At 39.5% G+C, this 27086-nt stretch overlaps 1 protein-coding gene across 3 annotated transcripts in view; it reads left to right on the forward strand.

The window, feature by feature from the left end:
• Nucleotides 1-25926, forward strand: part of CLUB — a 45973-nt gene extending 20047 nt beyond the window's left edge. Inside the window, exons 7-21 of one of the 3 annotated variants that reach the window (XM_077387123.1) lie at nt 123-212; nt 319-480; nt 868-929; nt 1133-1223; nt 6902-7094; nt 7191-7408; nt 10763-11308; nt 11409-11621; nt 11836-12217; nt 12293-12383; nt 12483-12567; nt 22084-22273; nt 23849-24153; nt 25297-25387; nt 25492-25926. In XM_077387123.1, the coding sequence (XP_077243238.1) occupies nt 123-212; nt 319-480; nt 868-929; nt 1133-1223; nt 6902-7094; nt 7191-7408; nt 10763-11308; nt 11409-11621; nt 11836-12217; nt 12293-12383; nt 12483-12567; nt 22084-22273; nt 23849-24153; nt 25297-25387; nt 25492-25673 (2901 nt within the window). In that variant the 3' untranslated portion in view covers nt 25674-25926. The remainder of the gene's footprint in view (nt 1-122; nt 213-318; nt 481-867; nt 930-1132; nt 1224-6901; nt 7095-7190; nt 7409-10762; nt 11309-11408; nt 11622-11835; nt 12218-12292; nt 12384-12482; nt 12568-22083; nt 22274-23848; nt 24154-25296; nt 25388-25491) is intronic. The other 2 variants (XM_077387124.1, XM_077387125.1) reach the window with 2 other exon arrangements.
• Nucleotides 25927-27086: the final 1160 nt, after the last annotated feature.

Genomic DNA, 27086 nt, shown 5'->3' on the forward strand with positions numbered 1-27086 from the left:
CTTAATAAGCAGCCTCGTTTATCATGAAATTTCTTTTGTTTATGGTGGCTTCGAGTTTTAAAGAATGAAGAATTCCATGTCCCAACAAAAATTCTGTTTTTTTTAATATCTTAATTTTGCAGCTATTGTTCAAGCTTAGTCGTCCAGCTGAGGTTGCGTCAAGGGGTTATTCGTTTGTAATCAGCTTTTCTAAGGCATTGGCACAGCATGAGGTATGTGATACTTTACATTTTTAGTTTTACCATAAGTTTAAAGGACCTCAGAGAACTTTTTTTGGTCTATCTTATTCAACTATTATTTTCTTCTGCTATTGTGCAGAATATTTTACCTTTTTGTCTGCGTGAAGTATGGGTAATAACTGCTTGCCTAGCATTGATCAACTCAACTATTTCACACTATGATAGTGGACTTGTGGCACCTGATGTTGAAAAGGAGTTCCATCGTCTTCACGGAGATCTTTATTCACTTAGTCGAGTTAAGGTAAACCTCATATGTCTCGCAAGTTATTAGCTAATAAGCTTAAATTGCGCCATTGCGGTTAGGTAATAATAATGCATAGCAGCCTTGATGAAGGAACAAATCAGTTCATAAATCCATTTGTTCAAGAACCAAATGGGACTCAGAAGGATCAGTAGTAGAAGAGGTCTTGGTTCTTACATGCAGACATATGTATGGATTCATTGCAGTAGGCCCCAGTCGTTTTTGACAACCTGAATACATTAAAAGAAAGTTTGTGCTCTATTGGTATATGCAAATGCAGAGTATTTATCTAATCCAATCCAATTAGCTTTGTAGGATATCCTTTGTTTCCTTATCTTAATTTTTCCAAACGAGGCATTTATTGAAAAGGTTCTATCGATGTGGCAGTTTATGAGGCTTGCATATTTGATTGGATATGGAATGGACATCGAAAGAAGCCCTGTCAACAGGTAAAATTTGATCCTCGTAGATCAAATGTACAGTAATTCAGCACACCACTTCATTCCACCGTGTTTGACTGCTCCTTTTAATTGAATTATATTTTAATTCAGCAGTAGTGACAATTGTGGAAGGCTCCTTCTAATGTTCCATCATTTTCATTGTTACATTCAATATATCTCTGTACTGAACATATCTCCCCCTTTTTGAGCAGTGCTGCTTTAAGCATGCTACCTTGGCCCAAGCCAGGAGTTTGGCCTTCGATTCCCCCTGATGCTTCGTCTGCAGTACTGACTAAAGAGAAGGCAAGTGTATCTATTTGATAAATGTCAAAATACACATCACATTCATATGGGGAAAATTTTGAATGCAGATTCAACTCATAAATTTCTGATAGCAGTCTCCAGCATTTTTTCCATCACCAGATTTGTAAATGAAAAGTATTGAGTAGGCTTCTTCTACTGATATGATCCCTTACTTGATCCAAATTATGTAAAAGAGCATAGGCTAATATTAAATCAAAGAGATCTGGTAGTGTCTAGGAGGGACCAAACATGCTTTGTTTTACGCTTTGCTCAAAGACGACGCTGATCCTTCTGAACTGTGAGGGTGGACAACTTCATAGCTTAACAAATTACGTTACTTTCAATGATTAATAGGTTAATCACCTATTATTCTGGTTTCAACACTTCTAACTTCTAAGTTGTAAAATATGAAATTATTGAATCTGGCTAGTGTGCAGCTTTCAACATTTAGTGAAGCCAATCGTCCCGTACAATACGATTTTTCTAAATAGAGCTGTTGTCAAGTCATTTCTTGCCGAGTTGTTTAAAGAAAATTGCTTGTTATATGACGAGATGAAGCTGCAAAACTCAAGTTGTTGGCATGGACAGATGGATGGTTGGTTCACTACAGCTCAACCCAACTTGTTACATCCTAAATAAATTAATTTTTGAAATTTCATAAATTGTATGCTACTTTATAATGTCTCCCATGATTAATTACTAATAAAGATGATTATAATTGTGGATATATATAATTTTTTCAATCCTTGAATTGTTTGAGGTTGTCAAAGAAAGCTGGGATTACGAAACTTAATATCCTAATGGTTTTGTAATGGCCTGCTGAAATTTTGGCTAGCTGGTTTTATGGTAGCCCTTTTGTTATTGATGTCGTGATTGGTGAAACCATGGTTTACTAGCTTGCACATGGAATGGCATTCCAACCCAGTTCCAACAATGCACTTCTCGGACCGAGAAAGCGGAACTGCTTGACTCTGCATATTCGAACTCATTAAAGCTCGATTCACAACTCGTTCAAATAAATATTTGAACGTTCAATAATACTTAACTTAGTATAGTGGTATGGTGTCAGTTTTAACAATCATTTTCACGGAGTATAAGTCCCCCCTGGACCAGTTGGAACTAGGGGGTGGACGCATCTCTTCTTATCTCTTCGTATATTTTTCTTATGTGTCAATCTTTTTATTAATTTACAATTTTTTGAGTCGATAAAGGTTTGGAGGCTCCAGTTTGTTTTGACTTACTCAACAAGTGAATGATAAACTCTAATGAAAACTGCCTCCAAATATTGTGTCTATAATTTTCAAGATGAGCAGATAGAGATTGATTTCATTTGATTTGGACTTAAAATGAGAGAGGTATGGATGTTTTAATCCATACCTCTATGTTTACAAAACAGACCATAACTCTCTCATCCCATTGAATTCTTTAATGATGTTTTCTTCAGTTGAAAGACAATTTGAAGATCTCATATTGGTACAAATTTCACTCATTTTGGACTTAAATTGAGAGAGTTTGGGTGGTTTTAATTTTCTGTGATGTTTCGCATAGTATTGAAGATTTGAGTGCGTGCTTAGTTGGAAATATTGTAGTCAAACACTCCTTGAATCTTCTTATTTGATTTTAGATTGGGTGTTATGCGAAGAGAATAAAAGTTGTTAGTCTTGATGCTGTGATGCTTCTTTTGTTCTGTGCTGGGGTCTGAGACCTGGCTGACCATCCACGGTTGCTGATAGTAGGGTTTACTTTTACTAAGTATCCTTTCTTTTTGTCTCTTATTCTGATGTACTTTTTGGGATCATCTTGGTCCTTTTTTCAATAAATCTCTCATTACGATTCAAAAAAAAAAAAACTGATCTAATGGTAGCACTGACACTTCAATTTTATGTCCACTATATGCAAATCTTATACCAAACAAGTATTACAATAGTGAGGGCGGAGTGCTGTTAGGCAAGGTTTTAAATTTCAGTTTTGATTTTGGTTTCAGTCAGCATGGAAACGGAAATGTGCCAGTTTCATTTGGAAAGAATCTTGTAAACAGAAATGTATGAAAACAAATGCAATTTTTTTTATTTTTTTTTTGAAAAGAGAAGGAAGAAATGAAAACATGCCAAAAACGTATGAAGTACTAAAATAAGCAGAAATATGCACTAAAAATCATCACTTGAGCAAAAAACTACCTTTGACTATAATACCATGCAATTAGGCAGCTGGAAATTTACAATGCTCAGATCAATTTATAGTGTAATCAGTATTATCCATGAATCTAGCATAGCAACTTGGTTATGGAAATAATTGGTCTTCATATGGATCCCCTCCAGATCAGTTTCATCTACAAGGCTCTTGAATGAACACTTTTTTTATGAACAACAATGATGTACCTGTAAAAATTGATTTATTTTCGGTGTTTCTGATGAAATAAAAAATGGAACCAAATACAGAGAGAGAGAGAGAGAGAGAGAGAGAGAGAGAGAGAGAGAGAGAGAGAGAGAGAGAGGCAGCCTAACAGGCAAATTACAAAACAATGTGTTCTTCTTTCATTAGGATTTTATTTTATTTTCTTCTTTCTGTATGAACTATGATTCCTATTAGGATTTTAGCTGTTTGTTTCTATATGTTCAGTGAGCATTCTTATTGATCTTAATCTTTCTAGACCAGTATCCCTCCAAGATATTGTCCCCTCACGGGTTACCCACAATAGAACACATCTATCATATGTACCCATACCTTCCCGTCAGATCACTGGTGCTTGTTTCCTTCTTCCATATTGTTATTTGTTGCTTCTTGCTTATCTAGTGTTGGTTTTGGGGGATATGATCTCAGAATGGGACTGGTGTAGAGCATTTATGTATAAGTTAAACTGCCAAATACATATGTTTTATAACAATAAACATGCATCATCTATAACCATTCAAAAAGAAAATGATATATCATCTAGTGTTGCTTATCTACTTTGATGTTCCTTGTGGCGACTGGTGAGTCTTGCTCTGAAGATTCCTAGTTGTTGGGTCTTTACTCTTTAGGTGTTAATGCTTGCCAATAGTATTTGTGATCTTGGAGTTGTGTGGGCCCTAGGTTACCGGATCACATCATAGAGCCTCATTGAAGTTGGATCTTGAGCCATGAATTGTCTTTCGTGGTGATATCATGGGGCTTAGAATGTCCCTTCAGAGGAGGAGAAGGAACTTTCATTTTGTGTCCCTCTTAACCTTTTGGATAATCCAAGATCCTTTGTTGAAGCGGTTGGGTATGTTTGATTGCCCTGAAGCCGGGATGGCTTAGGGGTTTTGCTTGGCATTTGGGTGCCACGTCAGCGAAACTCCTTGTTTGGTTGCCAATATAGCATTGAAATCCCTGCAGATTCCTAGAGAAGTCTCTTGGTTAATCATTGCATATCTGCTGATGTTTCACCCTTATCCCCTCTCTATGCTTGTTCTCTCTTTCTCTCTCTTCGCTCTCTTCCCTCTCTTCTCTCTCTCTATATATTGTTAATGACACCCCTACCACTACTGTACGAGGTTGACAACCAAACACTACTTACCACTATTCTCTGAGGTAAGTTCCAAGCAAATCCAATGCTTGTCTTCTACCTGTTGACTACTTATTCCACTACTCTCCGAGTCTATGCCGAGCAACCAAACATAGGGCTGAGAGAATTACCTCCCACATGAAGATATTGCCCGTATCATTGAGCATTTGAAGAAGCTTTGGTTAAATTTCCCCATCCAGACCAGGGTTTGAGTACTTATTCAACTGAATGGATTTTTTTTTTTCACAAAAGAACACAAATTTATTGAAAGAAGAAAACCTGATTACAGAGCAATATCAGCGGGCAGCAAAGGCCCAAAGCACATAGCATCTCTACAAACCCCTGATTTAGCCTACTTATACGTCAGATCATTTACACTCAGGAGATTCGTGAACACGATCTCTCCCTCTAACCAAAACTGCAAGTCTGCAATCTCATCAATGGAGTTTGACGGAAGGAGTGTTTGTATGATCGCGTGAGGTTTTAACTGTTCCAGTATTCTTCCACTGGATGATCACTCTTTAGCCTTGAGAAGCTCTTGGAAGACCGACAAAAGGGCTTTGTCCCTGGGAGATGGGAAGAATATCCTATCTAGAAAGTAGAGCTAAGTGTAGGATCCATTAATGTGGAGGGCCTTCCTTTCCACTGCTGGTCAAAGCCCATAGTTTTGCTCTTGCTTCACATTACTGAAGATTGGTGAGACTGGGTCTGGCAACAGCTAATTCCCACGGCCTGGACCCAGTCTAGTTGTTGAAGATTGTTAACCAACCAACTTCTCCACAAGCTTAAGCTGTTGGAGAAAGGCGTTATTTATCTTTTATACTTTAACACTCCCCCGCACGTGTGGCCCATTTGGCAAACACGTGGCACATGTGGTCCCACTTTGGGCCGACCATCGCATGTGGATTTTTGCTATCCGGGAGGTTTGAACTCGAGACCTTTGGCTTTGATACCATGTTAACCAACCAACTTCTCCACAAGCTTAAGCTGTTGGAGAAAGGCGTTATTTATCTTTTATACTTTAACAAAGATGAAGGCCCACCACTCATCTGGCCTAAGGAGTTAATTCTGCTCGGAGCAAAGGAGAGAGGTGATTTTTGTCGTTGGCCGGAAGTAGTTCCTTCTCATTCGGGCACATCAAGCCAAAGCCATCCCCTTTCTTCATCTTCCTGTTTGGAGATTGCCTCAAAGTCCGTTCATCTTATCTCGCTTATGATATAGCAAATGGTGCATCTTCCCATGCTTGTGAGAAGATGGCAGCAATCTCGTAGAGTAGAGGTGTGAATCCTTCTCTCCTTTTGCTTCAAATGAAAGGGGCTATGGAAGTAACAAAAATATTAGTGATGCCATGGCAAGGTAGGAGAGATGGATCTGGTGGATTTCTCTTTGATTCATCTTTGACTCAGCGTCAAAGGGGGAGCTTTGCTTGTCATCAAATCCTTGAAGAAAGTTCTTCGCTTGCCTTGGCATTTCTCTAATATGTTAAAGAAGATGAAAATATTGGTGAGAGCAGCCAAAGTTTCAGTTTTCTCTTTTTTGTTAAGAAGGAAACACCTTGGCTGATTGTGTGGCCAAGTTTGTTGTCCATTCTTGTGAAATTGTTTCTAGGAATTATGTGTGTAACCTTTAGTTTATTCTTTTGTCCCCTTTATTTGGGCTTTGTATTTCTCTTGCTTGTATTTCCACTTGTTCTGATAATATTTTATCTGTTCAGAAAGAACAAAGAGAATAGAAAATTGTGCAGCTCATTTTTTGCGTTTACCCTTTCATGGTTCTTGTGGAAATTGTTTATAATATGTCAAGAGTAGCAGGGTGATGTCAAAGGGTCTTTGTAACTATGTTCCCTTGTTTGAAAAACGTGGAAGTTTGGGCAACTTCAGGCCAGAAAGCTAAGTAGGATATAAATTTCCACATATATCATTTAGTAGCATCTCCTCTTTTCTGGGATTTCACCACTTTTAGCTTTTGGAATCCAGAAAGGCAGGGTTCTTTTCAAGGTCTTGTTTTCCAGTATAAGTCTCTCCTACATGCTGCTGCTATTACTGTTTGTAATGACAGTCATATTAGTGTTGCTTCTATAATTGTTGCTATTCTTCTTTCTAATGACAATCATGTTAGTGTTGCTTGGAATTTGACTTCTCTATATTTGCAGATGATTTTTCAAGCAGGTCCCAGAATGACAAAGCACTTCAGCATTCAGAGGAAACCATTACCTTTAGAGCCTTCTGTACTTTTACGGGAGGCTAATCGACGAAGGGCATCTCTTTCTGCTGGAAATGTGTTTGAATTATTTGATAGCCGTCAGAGTCCTACTGATGGTAATGAAAAATTAAACAGTAAACCAGGTGTAATGCTATCTGTTCTTCAATCATATTAATCTTTTATCCATCTTTCCTATTGCTTTCTTGATTCCTTATACAGATGATATGTGGGCAGCTCAGGTTTAGATGGATTTCCAAGGATGTCTCCATCAAATAAAGTACAAGCGAGCTTTCTGTCACGAATCAACTCAGGGCCAGGGAACCTTGAGAACTCTTCTTTATCACTTGATCGGCCTATGAGACTTTCAGAAATCCATGTTGCCGCAGAGTATGCACTCCAGACTACAATATCAGATTCTGATTTACGGAAGTCACTATCATCCGTTGAGGACTTCGAGGTAAATTTCCTTCATATCTGGCTATATAGGAACATTTTGCTTGAGACTTATGGGTTTGAAAATTTACTTGCTTCTTGAATGTTTCCTTTTTCTATTATTAATCCCTGCAAAATGTCGATTCATCTTGCTTGAACTGTTTGATACCTCTCATTTAACAATGCATATACTTATCATGTGAACTCTTAAAGAATGATGTTCATTGTCCCGAGTCTCTAAACCCAACACACTTCTTAAACTCAACCCTATTTGGATGGAACCAAAGTTTTCCATCTTTGTTGCCAATTGGTGGTCTTAAACCAAGTACTCGACCACGTCTTGCCAAGTCGACTAGGATTTTCTTCGGCCGCGTTCCTCCCTGCATCCGCGTTTTTAAACACTGATCTATTGTGACTTCTAGAAGTATGTCTAATTATTTGCTTCTAAATAAAGTTATTATTCTTTTTCTTTTCTTTTTTGGTTTCTTAAACCCAAATCACTATTTCATGGCTTTTATCCTGTTTGGATGCTATTAATTTAGGTTTTCTGCATTAAAACCTCAATCAATTAGAGAAGAACAAGTGTTCTGATCTAACTGCAGTGTTCTAGTCACCAATTGAAATCTCCTTTCAATTTCTTTGAATCCCTAATCACCTATCCCGTTTTCTGCTTTGCTTCATTTATTCCAAACCTAATTCACTCAAAATTCCATTACTTCCATTCTGATATTTATATTTAAGGTATTTCTTCTATGGTCCTTGTTAGTTCTCTATATGTTTCCTACATCAAACTTAGTGACGTGGAAGAGAAAGAAGCAGACTGTGGTGGCGAGATCTAGTGCTCGGGCTAAATACAGGGCTATTGCACATTCGACTCGGAGCTTTTGTAGCTTTACTCCTCATAGAAATGGGAGTAAGAGTTGCTAGTCTCATGAATCTCTATTATCATAACCACGCAGCCATACACATCATCTCTAACCTAATGTTCCATGAGAGAACAAAACATATAGAGCTTGATTGTCACTTTATGTGAGAAAAGGTGGAGTTTACTATTCTTTACATAAGATTAAAGGATGAGCTTGTTGACATTTTCACAAAAGCTGTTCCTACAAACTGTTTATTAAAGAATCACAGCAAGATGGACATGTTTGACATTTATGTGCCAGCGCTTAAGGGGAGAGTATTCAAAGACAGTAGTTTGAGTATAGTGTGTTCAGTGTTTATTTTTTGTTTATTAGTATTAATTGAAGAAACCAAAGCAGGATTTAATGCTAAGTTAGAGTTATCGAGAACTGCTTTGGAATCCAAAGGTTTTAGACTGAGCAGGACTAAGACAGAGTATATGGAGTGCAACATTAGTAATGTAAGGAGGCGGGGCAAGGATGTAGTAAATATGACTGGACAGTAGGTACCTAAGAGGGATATCTTTCGCGATCTTGGTTCAATCCTACATGAGGAAAGAGAGATTGAAGAGGATGTTAACCACAGAAAAAGAGCAGGTTGGTTGAAGTGGATTCATGCTTCAAGAGTTCTGTGCGACCGTAAAATACCTGCCAAGTTGAAGGGATAGTTTTATAAGATAGTTGTGAGGCCAGCCATGCTATACGGCTCAGAATATTGGGCCACCAAGAAGCAGCATGTGCATAAGATGAGTGTAGCGGAAATGCGAATGCTTAGATGGATGTGCGGCCACTCAAGGTTAGATAGAATTAAAAATGAAGACATCCATAAAAAGGTTGGGGTGGCACCAATTGAAGAGAAGATGAGAGAGCACCGCTTAAGATGGTTTGGGCATATCCAACGTAGGCCTTTGGATGCTCCAGTGAGAAGAAGTGATTTGTGCTAAGTTGATGGAGTAATAAGAGTTAGGGGCAGACCGAAAACAACTTGGGTAGAAACAGTGAGGAAAGACTCGATGGCTAGGAACATAACAGAGATCATGACCTTGGATAGGAGAGAATGAAAGAAAATGATCCATGTAGACGAACCCAACTAGTGTCAGGATTAGACTTTTAGTCAATTTGAGCCGGGTCGATCCTTTCACCTTCTTCATGAAAATTTTCTAAAGGATTCATTAGACGACCCCAACTAGTTTGCGACAAAGGCTTAGTTGAGTTGAGTTGAGTTGTGTACATATAACTTAAAGCTTGTTTGAAGTTTGAAAACATCTTTAGTAACTGTCTGGGCAATATCGATTCTCATTTTGTCACAAAATATGACTAGAGGAGATTTTAGGCCACTAAACAAATCCAAAATCTATTTATGATACGCATTAACCTGAAAGGATTCAGATTCCTCTTTAAATCCATTGAGCTTTCAATAAAAGAGTCACCTCCCACAAAGAGCTGAGCCGACAAATATTTGGGAGATTTCCATTTTTTAAGAGTAATATCTTGGAATTTTTTTTCTCCATTCCACCACAAATTTCGTCTTTCTTTGTCTGCCTTCAGCCACTAACTTCTGTTTTTTTTTCAAAACATACTTCTTTAAATATCATCCCTCTCCGTCTAGATAAACCGAAAGATGGCATAGAAGATGTTTCACCACAAGTATGGCCTCTATCACCAGAATCAACTGTCTCTTTAAACCATCATCCTGACCTGGAGAATCCAGTCTGTAACGATTGAAATATTTGAAAGAAGTATCCTTATCTGAATATCCTTTTGGATATTCTATATATACACACTGTTTTTGAAGGATTTGAGTCTGATGCTAGTTGGCGAACCCTAGGGCTTCCAGATTGCCGTTGGAATTTGCATATCCTCATGGAGCTGATTGGATTTAAATAAAGGGCCTGATCAATACCCCAGATTTTGCCAAAATTTTACAACTGATATTGACTCTATTTCTTGGCTTGGAGATGAGAGTGGTGAAAGCATCATGAACAGTTGTGAAACTGATATTTAAATAAAGGCCCTACCATCAAATCATTCAAAAGAAGTATCCGGGAGAAGACCAAAATATTCTAACTCAAACAGGTTGCTGGGCAGGAAGCTGAGTGTAGCCTTCTTCTCTCATCCTCCAGAACGATATCTTCCAGGCCTCCTTTGACTTCTTTGGGATGACTGGGGTCCAATCCAATTCCCACTGCTAGGTCTTTGGAACAAAAATTTGGAATGCCCTATGTCCTGCTCATCTTCTAGCATGGTAAAATATTGACCCTTGGATATAAGATAGAAGGTGTTGGAATCATATCTGCATTTCTTCTGTGCCTAGGGAATTGACTTTTACTGGATAAGTGGCTTTACCATCATGTGTTAGTTTCTAGTGTCCATGTTTTTCAAAGTGCATTAATCCTTTGGTTTTGAGTTAGTTTTGCAGATTTTTTTCTCTATTCAATTTATACCTGATGAATTATTTTTAACTTGTCACATTTCAGCAAAAATATCTGGAGCTAACAAAAGGTGCTGCTGATAATTACCACCGTTCTTGGTGGAAAAGACATGGAGTTGTCCTTGATGGGGAGATTGCGGCTGTTTGCTATAGACATGGGAATTTCGATCTAGCTGCAAAGTCATATGAAAAGGTGTGTGCTCTATATGCTGGTGAAGGATGGCAGGAGCTATTAGCAGAAGTCCTTCCCAAACTTGCAGAGTGCCAGAAGATACTGAATGATGAAGCTGGGTATCTATCATCTTGTGTTAGATTAATGTCTTTAGATAAAGGTTTATTCCAGAGTAAAGAGCGGCAAGCTTTCCAGTCAGAGGTTGTTAGGATCGCACATAGTGAAATGAAGCACCCAGTTCCCCTAGATGTATCATCATTGATAACGTTCTCTGGAAATCTTGGCCAACCACTTGAGTTATGTGATGGGGACCCTGGTACACTATCAGTCACAGTCTGGAGTGGTTTTCCTGACGATATCACTCTTGAATCACTTAGTCTCACACTCATATCAACATTTAGTGCCGATGAAGGTGTTAAGGTATGCTTGCTGTTGTTGCGACACACATTACTCATACATGACATTGTAACAACTAGTGGCTGATAATTTCAGTAAATAAATTATCTCTTCTGACTTTCAGGCAATAAGATGCTCCACTGCTCCTATTCTAAAGCCTGGTAGGAACACTATTACCCTTTCCCTTCCCCCACAAAAACCAGGTTCGTACGTCTTGGGGGTTCTTACTGGACAGATTGGGCACTTAAGATTCAGATCTCATAGTTTCTCCAAAGGAGGAGACCCAGACAGTGATGATTTTATGAGTTATGAGAAGCCAACCAGGCCTGTATTGAAGGTACTGCATCTGAAATTTTTGTTTTCCGATTTGAGCAAATGTAGGAACTCATGGGTTTTTAGTTCTTACTGCTCCTATAAATATTCCCATCTGCTATGTTAACATTGCAGTAATTCTATAAACAAAGTAGCTCAGTAGACTGAAGGGTGACACTGCTAAAGAATAAAACCATTTTCTTCTGTTATGCATCTAATTACCTTTTTTCTCTTTTCAGGTGTTCAAGCCAAGACCTTTAGTTGATCTTGCTGCAGCAATTTCATCTGCGCTGCTAATGAATGAACCTCAGTGGGTTGGAATAATTGTACGGCCTATTAACTACTCCTTGAAAGGTGCTATCTTACATATAGATACGGGTCCGGGCCTGATGATTGAGTCTCATATGATTGAGATGGAGAGCTATTCAGAGGCTCACGCAGGAGGGGGGGAATCAGATGATAGAGAAAAAGATGCTTCTTCTGTTGTTACTGGAGAATTTAAGCAATTACCACTCAAAAATGGTGAAATAGAATTGCCAGATTGGGCAAGCAGTGCAACTTCAGTTTTGTGGTTTCCAGTCCGCGCTATTGATAATAGGCTGGCAAGAGGAACATCTGAAGGTGTGGCGGCTTTTCGTCACTTCATGCTTTTATGACCTTTTTCACTTATGCCAAAGCTGATGAATTATGTTTCAGTCTTTCCTCAGAGACAAAGTGTTGTAGATGGAATGAGGACAATTGCTCTGAAACTTGAATTCGGAGCTTCCTGCAACCAGACATTTGAAAGGCATTTCCTTCTTTTTATTTAAATTCAAGTTCCACACTCATTTCCCATTCTTTATCGACTCTCAGGATATTCTGAGCCATTTTAAAGCTTGATGTACAGGACTGTTGCTGTGCATTTCACTGACCCTTTCCATGTGAGCACACGTGTTGCTGATAAATGCAGTGATGGTACTTTGCTTTTGCAGGTGTGTGTTGTTTCTGTACATTTCCGGACTTTCTTTTTTCAATTCAAAGTAGTATTTATATTATCACTTCCTCTGCTGATTCACAATGCATACACTGAGTTTTTTATATTCTCCGAAGATTGTTGAAATTTTGTTCTTCTAGGGTGTTGCTTTTTTTATGCCAAGTCCCTGTTGTCCATTGATAAATGTTTTGTGTTCAAAGAGCTGAAGCATTAGAGGTTGCAGGATTTGCTTATAGGGCTTTCCTGGCTTCGTTTTAGTGGATACTTAACGACCTTACTGATTAAACTCAGAACTCGGCTGAGGCAACTCAGTTTAGGGCCTAGTGATTTTGAGACGTGCATTGGGCTCGCCAATTTCAATGTCAAAAGGCCCAAAACCATACTAGGGGATCTCCAAGCAGCTCCATGACCTAAAACGGAGATAGATTTCATGAAAATTGAGTTTTCCCCCCCTAGTTGCAAACAAGTAGAAAGAGGGACTCTCTAGTCTTTCCCTTGCTCGACTTCTTCCTTTTTCTTCTCAAGGAATTGAATCAAGGGAGAAAGAGTGCACAGGGAGTGGGTATAGGGGTGGAAGGGGGACTCATTCTTCTAGAGGTGTTGAATCTATCCATCACATCTTCTCTCTATCTTCTCCTTTTCCTTTTTCTTCTCGTCTTTCTTTTCTTTATTTTTTAAAACGTCACTTCCTCTTTCTTCTCCCTTCATTCTTTTTTTCTTTTCTAATATGCACGTATAATAAGATAGGGCCATTGAGGATAGTTGTTTTAGCCTAACAGTAAAAAAAAATTTAACAGACTTCATTCTGCTGTTTAGCCATAGAAAGAAACTTTACTTTTTAATTACTATAACAACTATTTTATCCTTAGCTGAAAAGTAACTTAATTAGTACAACTTTTTATCCTAAAGTTAAAAGAGTAATTTATTAGTCACAAAAAACTAGGGAAGGATTACCTTTGGAGAAATATTGTCCAATCAATTTTGGTAATTTTATTCGAAATTTTGGAATAATTTTGTTGGGTTTTAATGTTTTATAAACTCCATATTTTGAGAGATGTGATTATTTGAAGTTTTTGGAGTTTCTATTTTGAATTGGGGAGGTTGAGGTTGAAGTAGGAAGGTTGAACTGTGGCTGCTCTATATTAAGAAACAGTTTAGTTTAAAAATTATATTTTTAGAGGATATTTAGGTTATTTTTCTTTGTAAATTTTCATTATTTTTCTCAAATAATTCTAGCTTGTTTAGGATTTTTTTATAAGTGTTTTATAGTTGGAAAGCTTCTAGGGTTAGGTGTCCTTAATTGGGAAGGCTTTAGAGCCATAAAGGCATGTATATGGTCTATATAAGGGGTATTTGGAATTTGGACTAGGTTTGTTAACAATACAAATATTGAAATTTATGCAAGTTCTTTTCGCCTTTTCTTTGGTGTATCCTCCTTGAGACAACACCATATCTTACTTGGTATTTGTTATCTGAGATACGTGGGAGAAGAAGAATAGTGGGTTAGGGCAAAACTCTGTATTTATATAATCAGAGGAAAGATACAATCACCAACCCTATTAACTATACTTATTCCAACACATAAATTATACATTCCTAGCTTGTTACAAATATCACTCAACTTTGCTTTATTTAATGATTTTGTGAACATATCAGCCAACTGATCTGCAAAACGAGTGAATACAGTACATGTCTCTGCTTTCTGAATCCTTTGACGAATGAAGTGACAATCGACTTCAATGTGCTTTGTACGCTCATGGAAGACTGGATTAGTTGGAATGTAGATGGCAGCTTTGTTGTCACAATACAACTGTGAGGGTGACAAAGAAACACTCCCAATCTCAGATAAAAGTGATCTCAACCAGATAATCTATGTACTCGTGTATGCCATCCCTCTGTATTCTGCCTCAGTAATTGACTTTGCAATGACATCTTGCTTTTTGCCTTTCCATGATACTAGGTTACCTCCTACAAAAGTACAATACCCAGTAGTTGATCTCCTATCTGCAGGAGATGCAGCCCAATCAGCATCAGAGAATCCCTCAATTCGCATATGACCATGTCTCTTGAATAGTAGGCCCTTTCCAGGTGCACCCTTCAGGTATTTCAGGATTTGAACCACTGCACTCCAGTGTGAGGTACGTGGGGAACTCATGTACTGACTGATCATTCCTACAGCATAAGATATAGCAAAACGAGTGATTGTAAGGTATGAGTTTACCCACTAGTCTTCTATACCTGTCAGGGTCTTCCAACAGATCTCCTTCTTCTGGTACTAGTTTTAAGTTGGGATCCATAGGTACAGATACAGGTTTTACTCTAAGATTCCCTATCTCTTCCAACAGATTCAGAACATACTTCATCTGTGATAGAGACAAGCCACGAGAGGAGTATGCTACCTCTATCCCAAGAAAATATATGAGACGTCCCAAGTCTTTTGTAGTAAACTCTTTTTGTAAAGTCTTCAGCCTCTATATTCCCACTGAATTACTACCTGTAATGATGATGTCGTCAACATACACAATATCAATAGAATGCACCATGCTGAGGATTGATGACTGAATACCGAATGATCTACTGCACACTGCCTCAGGCCAAACCGCGTAATGCCCTCACTGAATCTCCCAAACCATGCTCGTGGAGGTTGTTTCAAGCCATACAGAGATTTTTTCAGGCGACAGACATAGGACATCTCCCCTTGAGCAGCATACCCTGGAGGCTGCTCCATTTAAACCTCCTCATGGAGGTCCCCATGTAAAAAAGCATTCTTCACATCTAACTGATGAAGAGTCCAACCGTTATTGACTGCAAGAGAGAGAGAACACGAACTGAAGGGATCTTGGGAAGTGGGCTAAAGGTCTCATTGTAATCGACCCTAAAGGTTTGAGTATATCCTTTAGCAACTAGGCGTGCCTTCAACCTCTCAACAGTTCCATCGGCAAATACTTGATGGAGAGCACCCAACGACAACCAACTGGCCTAGCACCAGATGGAAGAGGAACCAGATCCCATGTATGGTTAGAATATAGCGCACTCATCTCAAGGTCCATGGCAACACGCCATCCTAGGTGAGCCGACTGTGGTAACACAACAGAAGACAAGAAGGAAACAAAACTTTTGAAAGTAGAAGTCAGACGGTCATAAGAGATTGTTAACTTACCAACTTCTCTACTAGCTTAAGCTATTGGAGAAAGGCGTTATTTATCTTTTATACTTTAAAACTCCCCCGCACGTGTGGCCCACTTGGCAAACACATGGCACATGTGCTCCCACTTTGGGCCGACATCGCATGTGGATTTGTGCTATCCGGGAGGTTTGAACTCGAGACCTTTGGCTCTGATATCAACTGTCACGGGCCAAATGTTTGAGCAGCGGAATAACCCGTGCAGCGCCCCAACATGCACGAATGCTAGGGCAAGCCTTCAATCGTGCAAGTCTTTAAAGGCCCTAGTATCAAAGCCAAAGGTCTCGAGTTCAAACCTCCCGGATAGCAAAAATCCACATGCGATGGTCAGTCCAAAGTGGGACCACATGTGCCATGTGTTTGCTAAGTGGGCCACACGTGCGGGGGAGTGTTAAAGTATAAAAGATAAAATAACGCCTTTCTCCAACAGCTTAAGCTATTGGAGAAGTTGGTTAGTTAACAGAAACAAAGTTAGAAATAGGATGTGCAGTGGAGTGAGACCGAGTACGAGAGGCAATAGGCGAGTCAGAAGTAACTACAGAGGAGGGTAGAGAAGTTACCTGGGTAGATGTAACTGGGATCTCGACCTGTGAAGACGATGTCTCTAGTGGAGTAGGTGGAGGCACGTCTTTGCGCTGACGCCTTTAGTAGTGCTTCTTAGCAGGTGGTGGAGAAGATGGTGCGACAGAAGGGTCACCTGGAATAGCAGCAGGTTGAGAAGGAGGTTCAATGGTTGGAAGTTCCTGAACTGGGACCGAGTTAGGAATCAAAGGAAGCGATATAGAAACCTCAGGATCCAGAAGGCCGAAACTAGGTACAGAAGGACTAAAGAAGGATTCAAACTCAAAAAAGGTAACATCGGCCGACACAAACCACCGATGAAGATGGGGACTATAACAACAATAGCCTTGTTGAGTACGAGAGTAACCTAGAAAGACACAATGTTCTAACCGAGGATCGAGTTTGTCCGTACTAGGACCCAAATGATGAACAAAGCAGACACACCCAAAGACACGAGGGGTTAGGAAAAGGGTCCTGCTGAGGATATAAAACTTGAAATGGAGAGGCACCACGAAGGACAGACGATGATAGGTGATTGGCAAGAAAGCAGGAAGTCAAAATTGCCTCACCCCAAAAGGACTTAGGGACTCTCATCTGAAACATTACGGTGCGAGTAACCTCGAGTAAATAACGCAATTTCCTCTAGGCCACACCATTCTGCTGAGAGATGTAGGCACAAGAGGATTGGTGAAGTATGCCGTGAGAAGAAGATAATCCTGAAAGCCATGAGAACCGAGAAAAACTCCCTAGCATTATCAGTGCGAAGACATTTGATATTGCAATTAAAGTGAGTCTTTATTTCGGCATGAAAGATTTGAAAAGCAGAGAATACCTGAGAACAGTCTTTCAGCGAATACACCTAAGTCATACGTGAATAATCATCGATAAACACTATAAAATACTTGAATCCATTATTTCACGCGAACCTAGAAAGTCCCCATACATCTGAATGAACTAAAAGAAAAGGACTGTCAACTCGACTAATGACTCGGGAAGGGAATGACACCCGGTGATGCTTCCCGAGTTCACAAGACTCGCACTGGAATGAATTAACAGAGCTAGGAACTAATGACGTCTGCTAGAGCCGCTGAAGATATGGGTGGCCTAAATGACAGTGCCACTGAAAGGCGTCCATAGAGCTATGCAGCACCGTAGGAGATCTGTAATCAAGACGGTAAAGACTATCCACCTCACGTCCCGATCCAATCGTCTTCCCAGTCAAATAAGCCTGAAACAAACAATAAGAGGTATAAAATGAGATGGAGAACTGAAGATTTTTCGTGACTTGACTAACAGAAAGTAAACTGAAAGATGATTTAGGAACACATAATACCAAAGATAACGAAATGTTGGGGGAGGGACACACCGTACTAGTACCAGTGATGGGAGTGGTGGACCCATCAGCTAGAGTAATGGTATGATGGTCAGATGAAAATGAGCGAAACGAAGAAAGCTGAGAGGTGTTACCAGTCATGTGCTTGGAGGCTCCCGAGTCAATAATCCAGGACCCGGAGCTAGAGAGTAAGGTCGTGGGTGAACTACCTGGCTGAGCAAAGCATGTGGTGGGATGGTGAGCACTATGATGGAAGCGCTGTAACTCCTCATAATCTGTAAAGCTGAAGGAATCATCAACAGGTGCAGATACAGAGCTGGAAGCAACAGTGTCGGATGGGCTAGCTGTCGTGAGATGTGCTGAGCGAGGCAGACGAAGCTCAGGATGAAGCGTGTAGCAAGTCTCAATCCGGTGACCATTGCGTGGACAGTGGGTACAATAAGGACGACCACGTCCACCACCAACACGCCCACCACCACGGCCACGAGCTCGTGGAAAGGACCACTGCCCCTGACAGGGCGACTACAACCATTAGGGGTGGTTATTCGGTTATAACCGAACCGAAATAACCAAAATTTCAGCAACCGAAACCGAACCGAAATTTTTACATACCGAACCGAAAAAAAATTCGGTTATAACCAAATTGTGGGAGAAAAAGAGGGAAAAAAAGCAAAATCCTGGTTTGGATCAGAGGGCTAGGATCATCCGATCGAAATGATTTTTTGAACACAACTTAATTAAGTTGTGATCAATCAAATGGACGGTTTTGATGATCCTACGGAGTGCACATATAGCACTTTTTTTTGGAAAAAAATGGTTTTTATCATAATTTCAGTTATTTCGGTTAACCGAATTTTTTTTTAGATAACCGAAACCAAATAACCGAATTTCCAAAAAAAACTAACCGAAATGGAAAAAAACCGAACCGACCAAATCGGTTCGGTTCGGTTAATTTGGTCGGTTCGGTTATTCGGTTATAACCGAATAATGCTCACCCCTAACAACCATCATTCACAGCTAGAACAGAGCTTTCAACAGGAGGCCGTGACGGAGTCTCGCCTAGACACTGTTGTGCACGTGACGTGAGTAGGCCTCTCTGAGCGACGGAATGTTGCCTGAACCAAGAATCTGACGACGCAAATGAGTGAACTCAGGGCCCAGGCTCTCAAGATAGTGCACCACTCGAATCTGTTCCCGCTGTCGGCGGAGGACGGTAACATCCAGAGGTAAGAGGCATGAATACGTTAAGCTTCTGACACAAAGAGACAAACTGGCCATAGTGAGTCTCAAGAGACATCACCATGTCGCAGATTCATCCACTCAGAGTACGTGTTGCAAATACGGGTGAGGTTCTCAACCCCAGAATACATGAAGGCAATGTGATCCCATATCTCCTTCCTTGTCGGTAGGAGAATGGTGGTAGAGGAAATGACAGGGGTCATGCTCTGCCAAAGGAGAGCTGAATCAATGCGTCATTATGTTCCTAGCGAGTATATGTAGGATCCTTGAGTGGGGGGGATCCTGACGAAGGAAACCGACTTTGCCCCGTCGAAGAAGATATGTTTCAACCGCAACTTTCCAAGCTAAGTAGTTGGTTATATCAAGCTTGGCAGTGGTCAGCTGTGGGTAAGATCCCTCCACAGGTGCCAAGCTAGGAGGAGAAGAAGAGGTAGCCGAAGGATGTGGAGGGGCACGGACCTCAGTGGCCATGCCTTGAGAGGAATCCACAATGACAGGTGGCTCCATAATAACAACAAAGACGAAGGAGGAGATATACCATCAACAACCGGCCACACAGGGATTTAAAGAAGCGATGAAAAGACCAACTAGTCAAAGCAATGGCTCATATCGCGACTCCGCGGAACAGCGACAAGGGTAGAGAGGAAGCCATGGAGAATACAGGGCAAAGTCGCGATGAAAATATCAAAAGGAACGGAAATCAATTAGCCCATGAGTGTGAAAAGAATAAGAAAGAGGGAACTAGGGTTAAGAAGAGATGGGGAGAAGAGAGAGGAAGCATGGAAGGTTGCAAATAGGAAGGGGGTAAGAGGAGAAGAGAGGCTGTACGAGAGTGGTGGAGAGGTATTGTACGGGAGAGGGGAAGGGTATCGGGGGAGAGGGTAGGGTTTACGGCTAGGGGAATATGGCGTGGGTTACTGGTGGGATAGGGGAATACGGGCGTGGGTTACGGATAACAGGTAGTGGATCCGTAAGGGAAGGGGAAAGGGATTACGGTATGGGTGCCATAAGATGGGTTACGGCTGATGAGTTGGGGGTGCCGTAAGAGGGAGGAGGAGATGGAGAGGATGGATTTGGCTCTGGTTGTAAAGGGTGTTTGGTCTAGTGGTATGATTCTTGCTTTGGGTGCAAGAGGTTGAAGGAGGTGGAGAAGATGGAGGCTGGCGATTTCCCTAGGGATCGGAAATCCGAGGGCTCTGATACCATGTTACGTGAGATACTTGGGAGAAGAAGAATAGTGAGTTAGGGCAAAACTCCCCCTCACTAAAGTATTTATATAATCAGAGGAAAGATACAATCACCACAATAACCCTATTAACTATACTTATTCCAACAGTATTTATTGAGGTTATGTGCTTGGTTTTGTTTTGGATTGATTTTGTTAATACACTGACAAGATAAGTAGATACTTTGGAAACGCAGATGGATTGATTTATGTGTGAGATTCAAATCTTGTGAGTCATTTGTTAGATCCACGCTAGTGAAGGTAGACATTTATCCATCAACTACAAGATGTCCAAGTTGGAACTCAAGCTTTAACCCAAGTGGGAGGTGGAGATGAGTTTCAATTTGGTGGGAACCAGTATGGACGAGTTTTGAGGAACCAAACTCAACATGCTGAAATGGAGGATAAATACTGCGATGAAGAAGAGTTTGACTCCATCCAACATGCTGCCGAAAATGAAGAAATTTATAAATAATTGTCAGAAGGAATTAGTGATCTGGGCTACAATGAATATCTAGAAGAGGAAAATGGCTCCGAGTTTTAAAGAGAGTCTAATTCAATGAATGTTAGAGTCAGGGACTCTACTAGAAAATCTCAAATAGCGAAGTTATGATGAAGACATTGATGGATCTGTGAAAATGGATGAAGACTATATCAATGGAGTATCATTATTAATTTTGCAGGTTCATTCGATTTCCAATAATTTAGTGTTAAAAGAATCAAAGCTTTTGAGTGGATTTCTCAAATCAGATGAGGCTACTAAACTCATTGCTCACTATGATAATATGAAGGATTTGCAGGTTCATTCGATTTCAATAATATGTATGAAGGATTTGTGCAAAAAAAGGTATGAAGCTTTACTCTAAATACCCCATTCGGTGGAAGGGATCTCCACAATATCTTTGTTCAATACTTGAAGACATTCAAGTGTGTTTATCAATTTTCCATAGTTGATTTTTTTTTTTTAACTAGGAGGGAATTGATTCAACTCAAATCGATGTCTTTAAACCGAAAATTGGAGAAGGATGACCTTCGAAGAAATTTTTTATGATTTTACTTGAATTATTGGAATATTTTTGTTGGGTTTTAGAAAGTCCATGTTTAGGGAGGTGTGTTTGTTTGAGGCATATGGAGTTTCTATTTTTAACAGAGGAGGTTGAAGTTGAAAAGTTGAATTAGGTCTAGTTTATAATTTAAAACAATTTAGGATACTTTTTGGAGACCCCAACTACTTTGGGATGAAGGCTTAATTGAGTTGAGTTGAGTTGAGTTTAGGATACTTTTTGGAGGACACTTGGGCTAAATTTTTTTCTCCTTCTCATAGAATTCTATCTTATTTGGGATTGTTTTTAGAGTGTTTCAAAGTTGGAAATTTTCTAGGATTAGAAGTCCTTACTTTGGGAATGTTTTGGAGTCATAAAAAGGGAAAGCATATGGTCTGTAAAAGGGGTCTGTAGATTGGATTTCTATCCATTACAAAAATTTAAAATTTATGCAAGTTATTTTACGTTTCCGTGTTGTTTTCTCTTTGAACAACTTCATATCTTATGGTCCTTTTTGTCATTTATAGTAGTCGGACCTTCCTCCTTTCTATTCCTTCCTCATGTAAGGAATAGACAATCCAGACCGGTTACCCCCTTACTTAGATACGGCATATGATCTAAATTTGAAATTTATGATTATTATTTTATTTCTGTGCACCGGAGAGTTTTTCATTGATTTATAGAAGGGTCTCGCTACACACACATACATAGAGATTAGCATCATGCAAGTATCATATGAATGTTTTAATGATAATAAAAGACAAGAAAGGAATAAAGATTTTCCCCTAATATCCTTGTATAGGTGTCTCTGAGTTGTGTGGCCAAATTGCAGGTTTTGAAAAATGTAATCTTTATCTTTGTAAGTGGGATTAAACATCAATGCTTGTTTTGGTGTCTGAAGTACCCTTCTGTTCTATGTCGTGCTGAAGGTGATACTACACTCACAAGTGAAAGCTACATTGACCATCTATGATGCCTGGTTGGATCTTCAAGCTGGGTTTGTGCATATAGGAAACGGAGATGGGAGACCGTCTTCAAATTTCTTCCCACTTGTGATCTCTTCATTATGTAGAGCAGGAATCCTTTTCGGCATTAGCTTGGGTGACATGGCCACTGGAGGTAAAACATTACATGTTATTTTTATTTTTTTGAATGATATACATGTTATTTTTATTTGCTCAACACAACTAAGTTATTTAGAAGTAATAATCATGAAATTGCTTCTTCTTTTTTACTTGGAAATGAACTGCGTGTAGAAAAAGGAAATGAATGCTATGAAATTGGCCCTGTTTTCCTTAAACATGCTACTACTCTATCATTTTATAAAACTGCAGATGTTTTTTTAAGGAAATAACACTTTGTGTGGTAGAAAGAGAATGGCAATTTCAAAGTGGGAAGAACTTTCCCAAGAACAAAAGCATATTTATCAACTCCCTCTATCACAAGGGAATCAATGACCTCATTCGCATTGCTTCACCCATGCTAAAAGCATGCATCTAAGTCCCTACAAATATCAAAATTTCCGTTCAAGATGGTCTCCGCAGATATCAAAATTTCTGTTCAATCTGGTTGCATGTATATTCATGAGTAGAAGTTATATCGGGTGTGATGACCCTGTTTTAGTCCCTACAAATATCAATAAATTCCGTTCAAGATGGTGCCTTTCTCCGCAAATATCAAAATTTCTGTTCAATCTGGTTGCATGTATATCCATGAGTAGAAGTTATATCTGGTGTGATGACCCTCTTTTAGTCCCTACAAATATCAAAATTTCCATTCAAGATGGTGCCTTTCTCCGCAAATATCAAAATTTCCGTTCAATCTAGTTGCATGTATATCCATGAATAGAAGTTATATCTGGTGTGATGACCGTGTTTTCTTATTGGTATCAACAGCCTATGCAAATTTCTAGTGATTTGTAAGATCTGTGTCACCATCTCTGTATTCCTTTTTCTTGAATATTGTTCCAAATTTATAAATCTTAGGCCTATAAGCAGCTCCATTTAGTTTGCAATGGTAACATTGGTTTGTTGGAGATCTTGACCGAGTGGCCATTGTGCTGTATCCACATAAGGTCTTAAGAGCAATGCCTCAAACATGAACTCAACCTTCAGAGTTCTGATCAAGATGGGCCATGTTAGTTAGTGAATAAAATCAGAGAACTATCTTAGTCAAAAGGAAAATTTTTTAAGTCATTTGAACTTTAGGACTCCGCACTTGAGACTGGCCAAACCATGGAAGTTGGCTGAGTTCTGAGGTTCTAAACATAATTGTAGAGTTCAAAGTTAAAACAAGGTAAAAATCTCTACCGCTATCCCCTATTTAGAGCTATATCATTATATTTATAGTATTAAGGGCCCTATATCTCTTTAGGAAATCAAAGTTTCTTGGGCCTAACATCCACTGCCTTTATCCTCATCCACCTAAATTAAAATTTCAAATAGTTCTTTGGTTTTGTAGTTTTGTTATTTTATGCAGAGCATGGACATGTGTTTTTGTCAAAGCTCTTGTAGTTGATCAGACTTATTAATCTATTGGGAACAAATTCTTCCTTTTCTAGGAAGCATGTTTTCATATTTCAGAGTGTTTCTAAATGGCATGCAGCAAAACTTTTGCTTACCTTTTCACCTGTTTATATTCCTCTCTGATTTACTGTCCATCTTTAACTGTTTTCTTTTGCGCACCATATTTCAGATGAGGCTGAGTTACTGAAATCAGACAGTGTATTAAATGTTAGATATGGGATCTCTGGTGATAGAACTGTTGGAGCACATACACCTGTTTCAGTGACGCCACTCGGATCCGAAACCCTTAGTGATACAAGAGCATTGCTCTTCAAGAGTGCACTTGTTTTGCAAAGGCCTGTGCTTGACCCATTGTGGGCAGTTGGTTTCCTTCCTTTCCCCACAGATGGCCTTAGAGTTGGGCAACTGGTTAGCATGAGATGGAGAATCGAAAGATTGAAGGATTTTGAGGAGAATCTTCCTTCCTCTAAACAGGTAAGTTGTGAAAAGTACTGATATTTCAGAGTATGTGAATGAGTAATTTGCTTCTTTTTTTCCCAAATTGACCAAGGTTTCCATGACTTTGACAATGACCGTTTATGGATCTAGACTTTCCCTAATGAAACTTTAATTTATTTACTGAAAATAATCACTGCGCTGTGAAATAAGGCGATAACCCTGCCAGCCTGTGGATTCATAAAAGTTTCAACAACTTGGAACTTGATCTCAAAGTGAACCCAAGTTGAAGTCAAAAATACTAAATCATTTCTCTCTTCTTTTTCCCACTTTTTACGTTTGAAAAGTAAATACTTTGGCCTGATTTTTGAAGTTTCGAGTAATTGGTCAAGCTTTTAAGGTCTCAAGAAAACAGAATTACCATTGATATAGTCATCTCGGTGGTTTTCAATTGTCAGTCAAATTGCTAAAACCCTGATCAACGGTTCTAAGTTTTTTTCTCGATCCGGTTGCATCTGTTCCGATTCTTTTAACTGCAATTTAAGTTGTTTAATTCATAGCTTTTGCAAAGAAAACTAGCCTGTCATTTTCAATTCAAAATTATTTAAAATGTCTACCTGTCTTCTTGGTTGCTTGTATGGCCCAATGTGCCATGTTCAATACCAATCATCATACCAGATTATTGCATTTATGTCTGTTGAATTAACTATTATGTTTCAATATATTGCACTCATCTAATTAGCTAGCTATCATTATTTTTACTTGTTAATGGCTTCTTCTTTTTTTAATGGTTTTTACTTGTTAATGGCTAGCTAACATTATTTTTACTTTTCAGTGGAGTCTTTTAGATGTATATCAATATATTATTAATTCTTTCTTCCAAGTTGAATCTAGTTAAGTATTATAATTTTTTTCTTTTAGCGGCTGTATGTGTATATTATTAATTCTTTAGCCTAAGTTAAAGCTCGTTAAGTTTTATAATTTTTCATCACACACACACACACACACACACACACACACACACACACCAAAAATAGCATCGGTTTGCTTGGTGAAAATACTATGTGGGGTTCCTAAGTAGGTCTTAAAAAAACGAAGTGAAGTTCTAGAGGTATGTGGTTTTCTTCTGAATAAACAAATGCTTGAAAATCAAAGGTACGTGGGGTATTTCTTGTGCAACAGGATGAGGTACTATATGAAATAAATGCAAATTCTGAAAATTGGATGATTGCTGGGAGGAAGTGTGGACATGCATCACTGCCCAAAAAGCAAGGTTTGCAGATACTTTCATGTGCTCATTTATTATTTTCTCCAGTTTTTTTTTTTTTAATTTCTTTGGGTGCAAATGGGGAACAAGTGGTTAAATCTTGAAAATAGCAGGCTCAAGGGTAGTGATCTCAATTTCATGTGTGCCGCTAGTAGCTGGATACGTCCGTCCTCCCCAGCTCAGTCTCCCTGATGTGGGAAGTGCCAACATAAGCTGCAACCCTGCTGGGCCCCATCTTGTTTGCGTCTTGCCCCCGACTCTCAGCTCCTCTTTTTGCATTCCAGCATCATGATTCCAGTGTGAGGCTTTTCCTCTGTGATTGCACGTACTAACGGACACCATACCACCACTTCCCCATCTATTATTTGCTTTCATGTACTAGGGCTTTTCACATAGAGTTGTAAGTTGATGAGGTGGCTAGTTTTGATAATCTGCTTCAAATGTATAATGCATTTTTGTCATGAATTTGTTTAGCCCCATGCAGTTTTCCTGTAACATTAACCTATTGGTATTCCTCAGACAATAAATGCAATAGGAGTTTCTCAGTTTTTGTATTAGCTTTAGATGTCATTCACTGATCAAACCAGGCGCCACTGGAGAGTTGGAATCGTCCAGTGGGGGTGGATTTTAATGCACGACTCATCCATAGCAATGCCTGGTAGTTGTGGTTTGGATCACTGAACATGTAGGGTCCACTTGTACTTCTACCCACTCATTCCCATCCATCATTAACCCTGTTCTTTTGGATGCCTCAGAGGAAAACCCTAGCACTCTTCTATTCCCCTTTGTTCATATGTGGGCTTGATCCAGTCACCCAAAGTTATTTACGGGTTCGTGATCGCCGGAGCACCCAGGATGGTATCAGAGCGAAATATCAGAATTTTTCGATGAGATTGGGACAGGAATGAAACTTTTCTTGGCTGGCTCGATTTCATCTTCAATTTGAGAGTTTTATTCTCTGGCGTGATATCGGAATTGACGGATTTTTTGGCAAATCATATTGCAGTTTTCCCTAACCGGATTCCAAACAAGAAAACCCCGCAGCCGCTGGATGGAATCATGTGTGTCGGTTTTGTCAGCATGTTTTATGCCAACCGCAACTCTGCATGTGATACCTAGAAATAGTTACTGTAGATGGCAGGAAGAATCCATACCCCATTCGATAAAAAAAAAATGGGATTTTTGACCTTATTGCCGATTCAACTCGCCATTTGACTCGGTTGTCTTCAACCTCCATCCAATCGCTTTTGATCCATTCAGATATCATCTATGAGAACCAGCTGGAAGCCAACTTCCATCACTGCACCACAGTGACTACCCTGTGAAGTATAAGATTGAGAAAAGGGCAGGCGAGAAAACGAGGAAGAGACGGACCCCTCTTAAAATCCCCTAGTACTTCCTCTTCCCCTTCTAAGAGTGATTCTTGCAGAATAGAGTCATGCCCCCTTCTTGGAGTCCAAGGGTGAAAACACATGGACGTTAGATATAATATGTTCTGCAAGTTGATATCTCCAATAGCTGGGAAGAGGTTCCAGGGCACTCCAATGTTATTTTGTGCTCTGAGATGAAGACGAGCCATACCAAAATGGGTCGCTGGTGCAGGCAGTGAGAACACTCCAGGGGAGACTTTGGCCTGCAAAATCCATACCTCGTCGCCGGAACTGACCCTCAATAGCCGGCAACAAACCCCCACCGTTCAGCAGAG

Source organism: Tasmannia lanceolata, unplaced genomic scaffold (genome assembly GCF_043159265.1).
Source record: "Tasmannia lanceolata isolate RefF3 unplaced genomic scaffold, GAP_Taslan_0.1 ptg000008l, whole genome shotgun sequence".
NCBI lineage: Eukaryota > Viridiplantae > Streptophyta > Magnoliopsida > Canellales > Winteraceae > Tasmannia > Tasmannia lanceolata.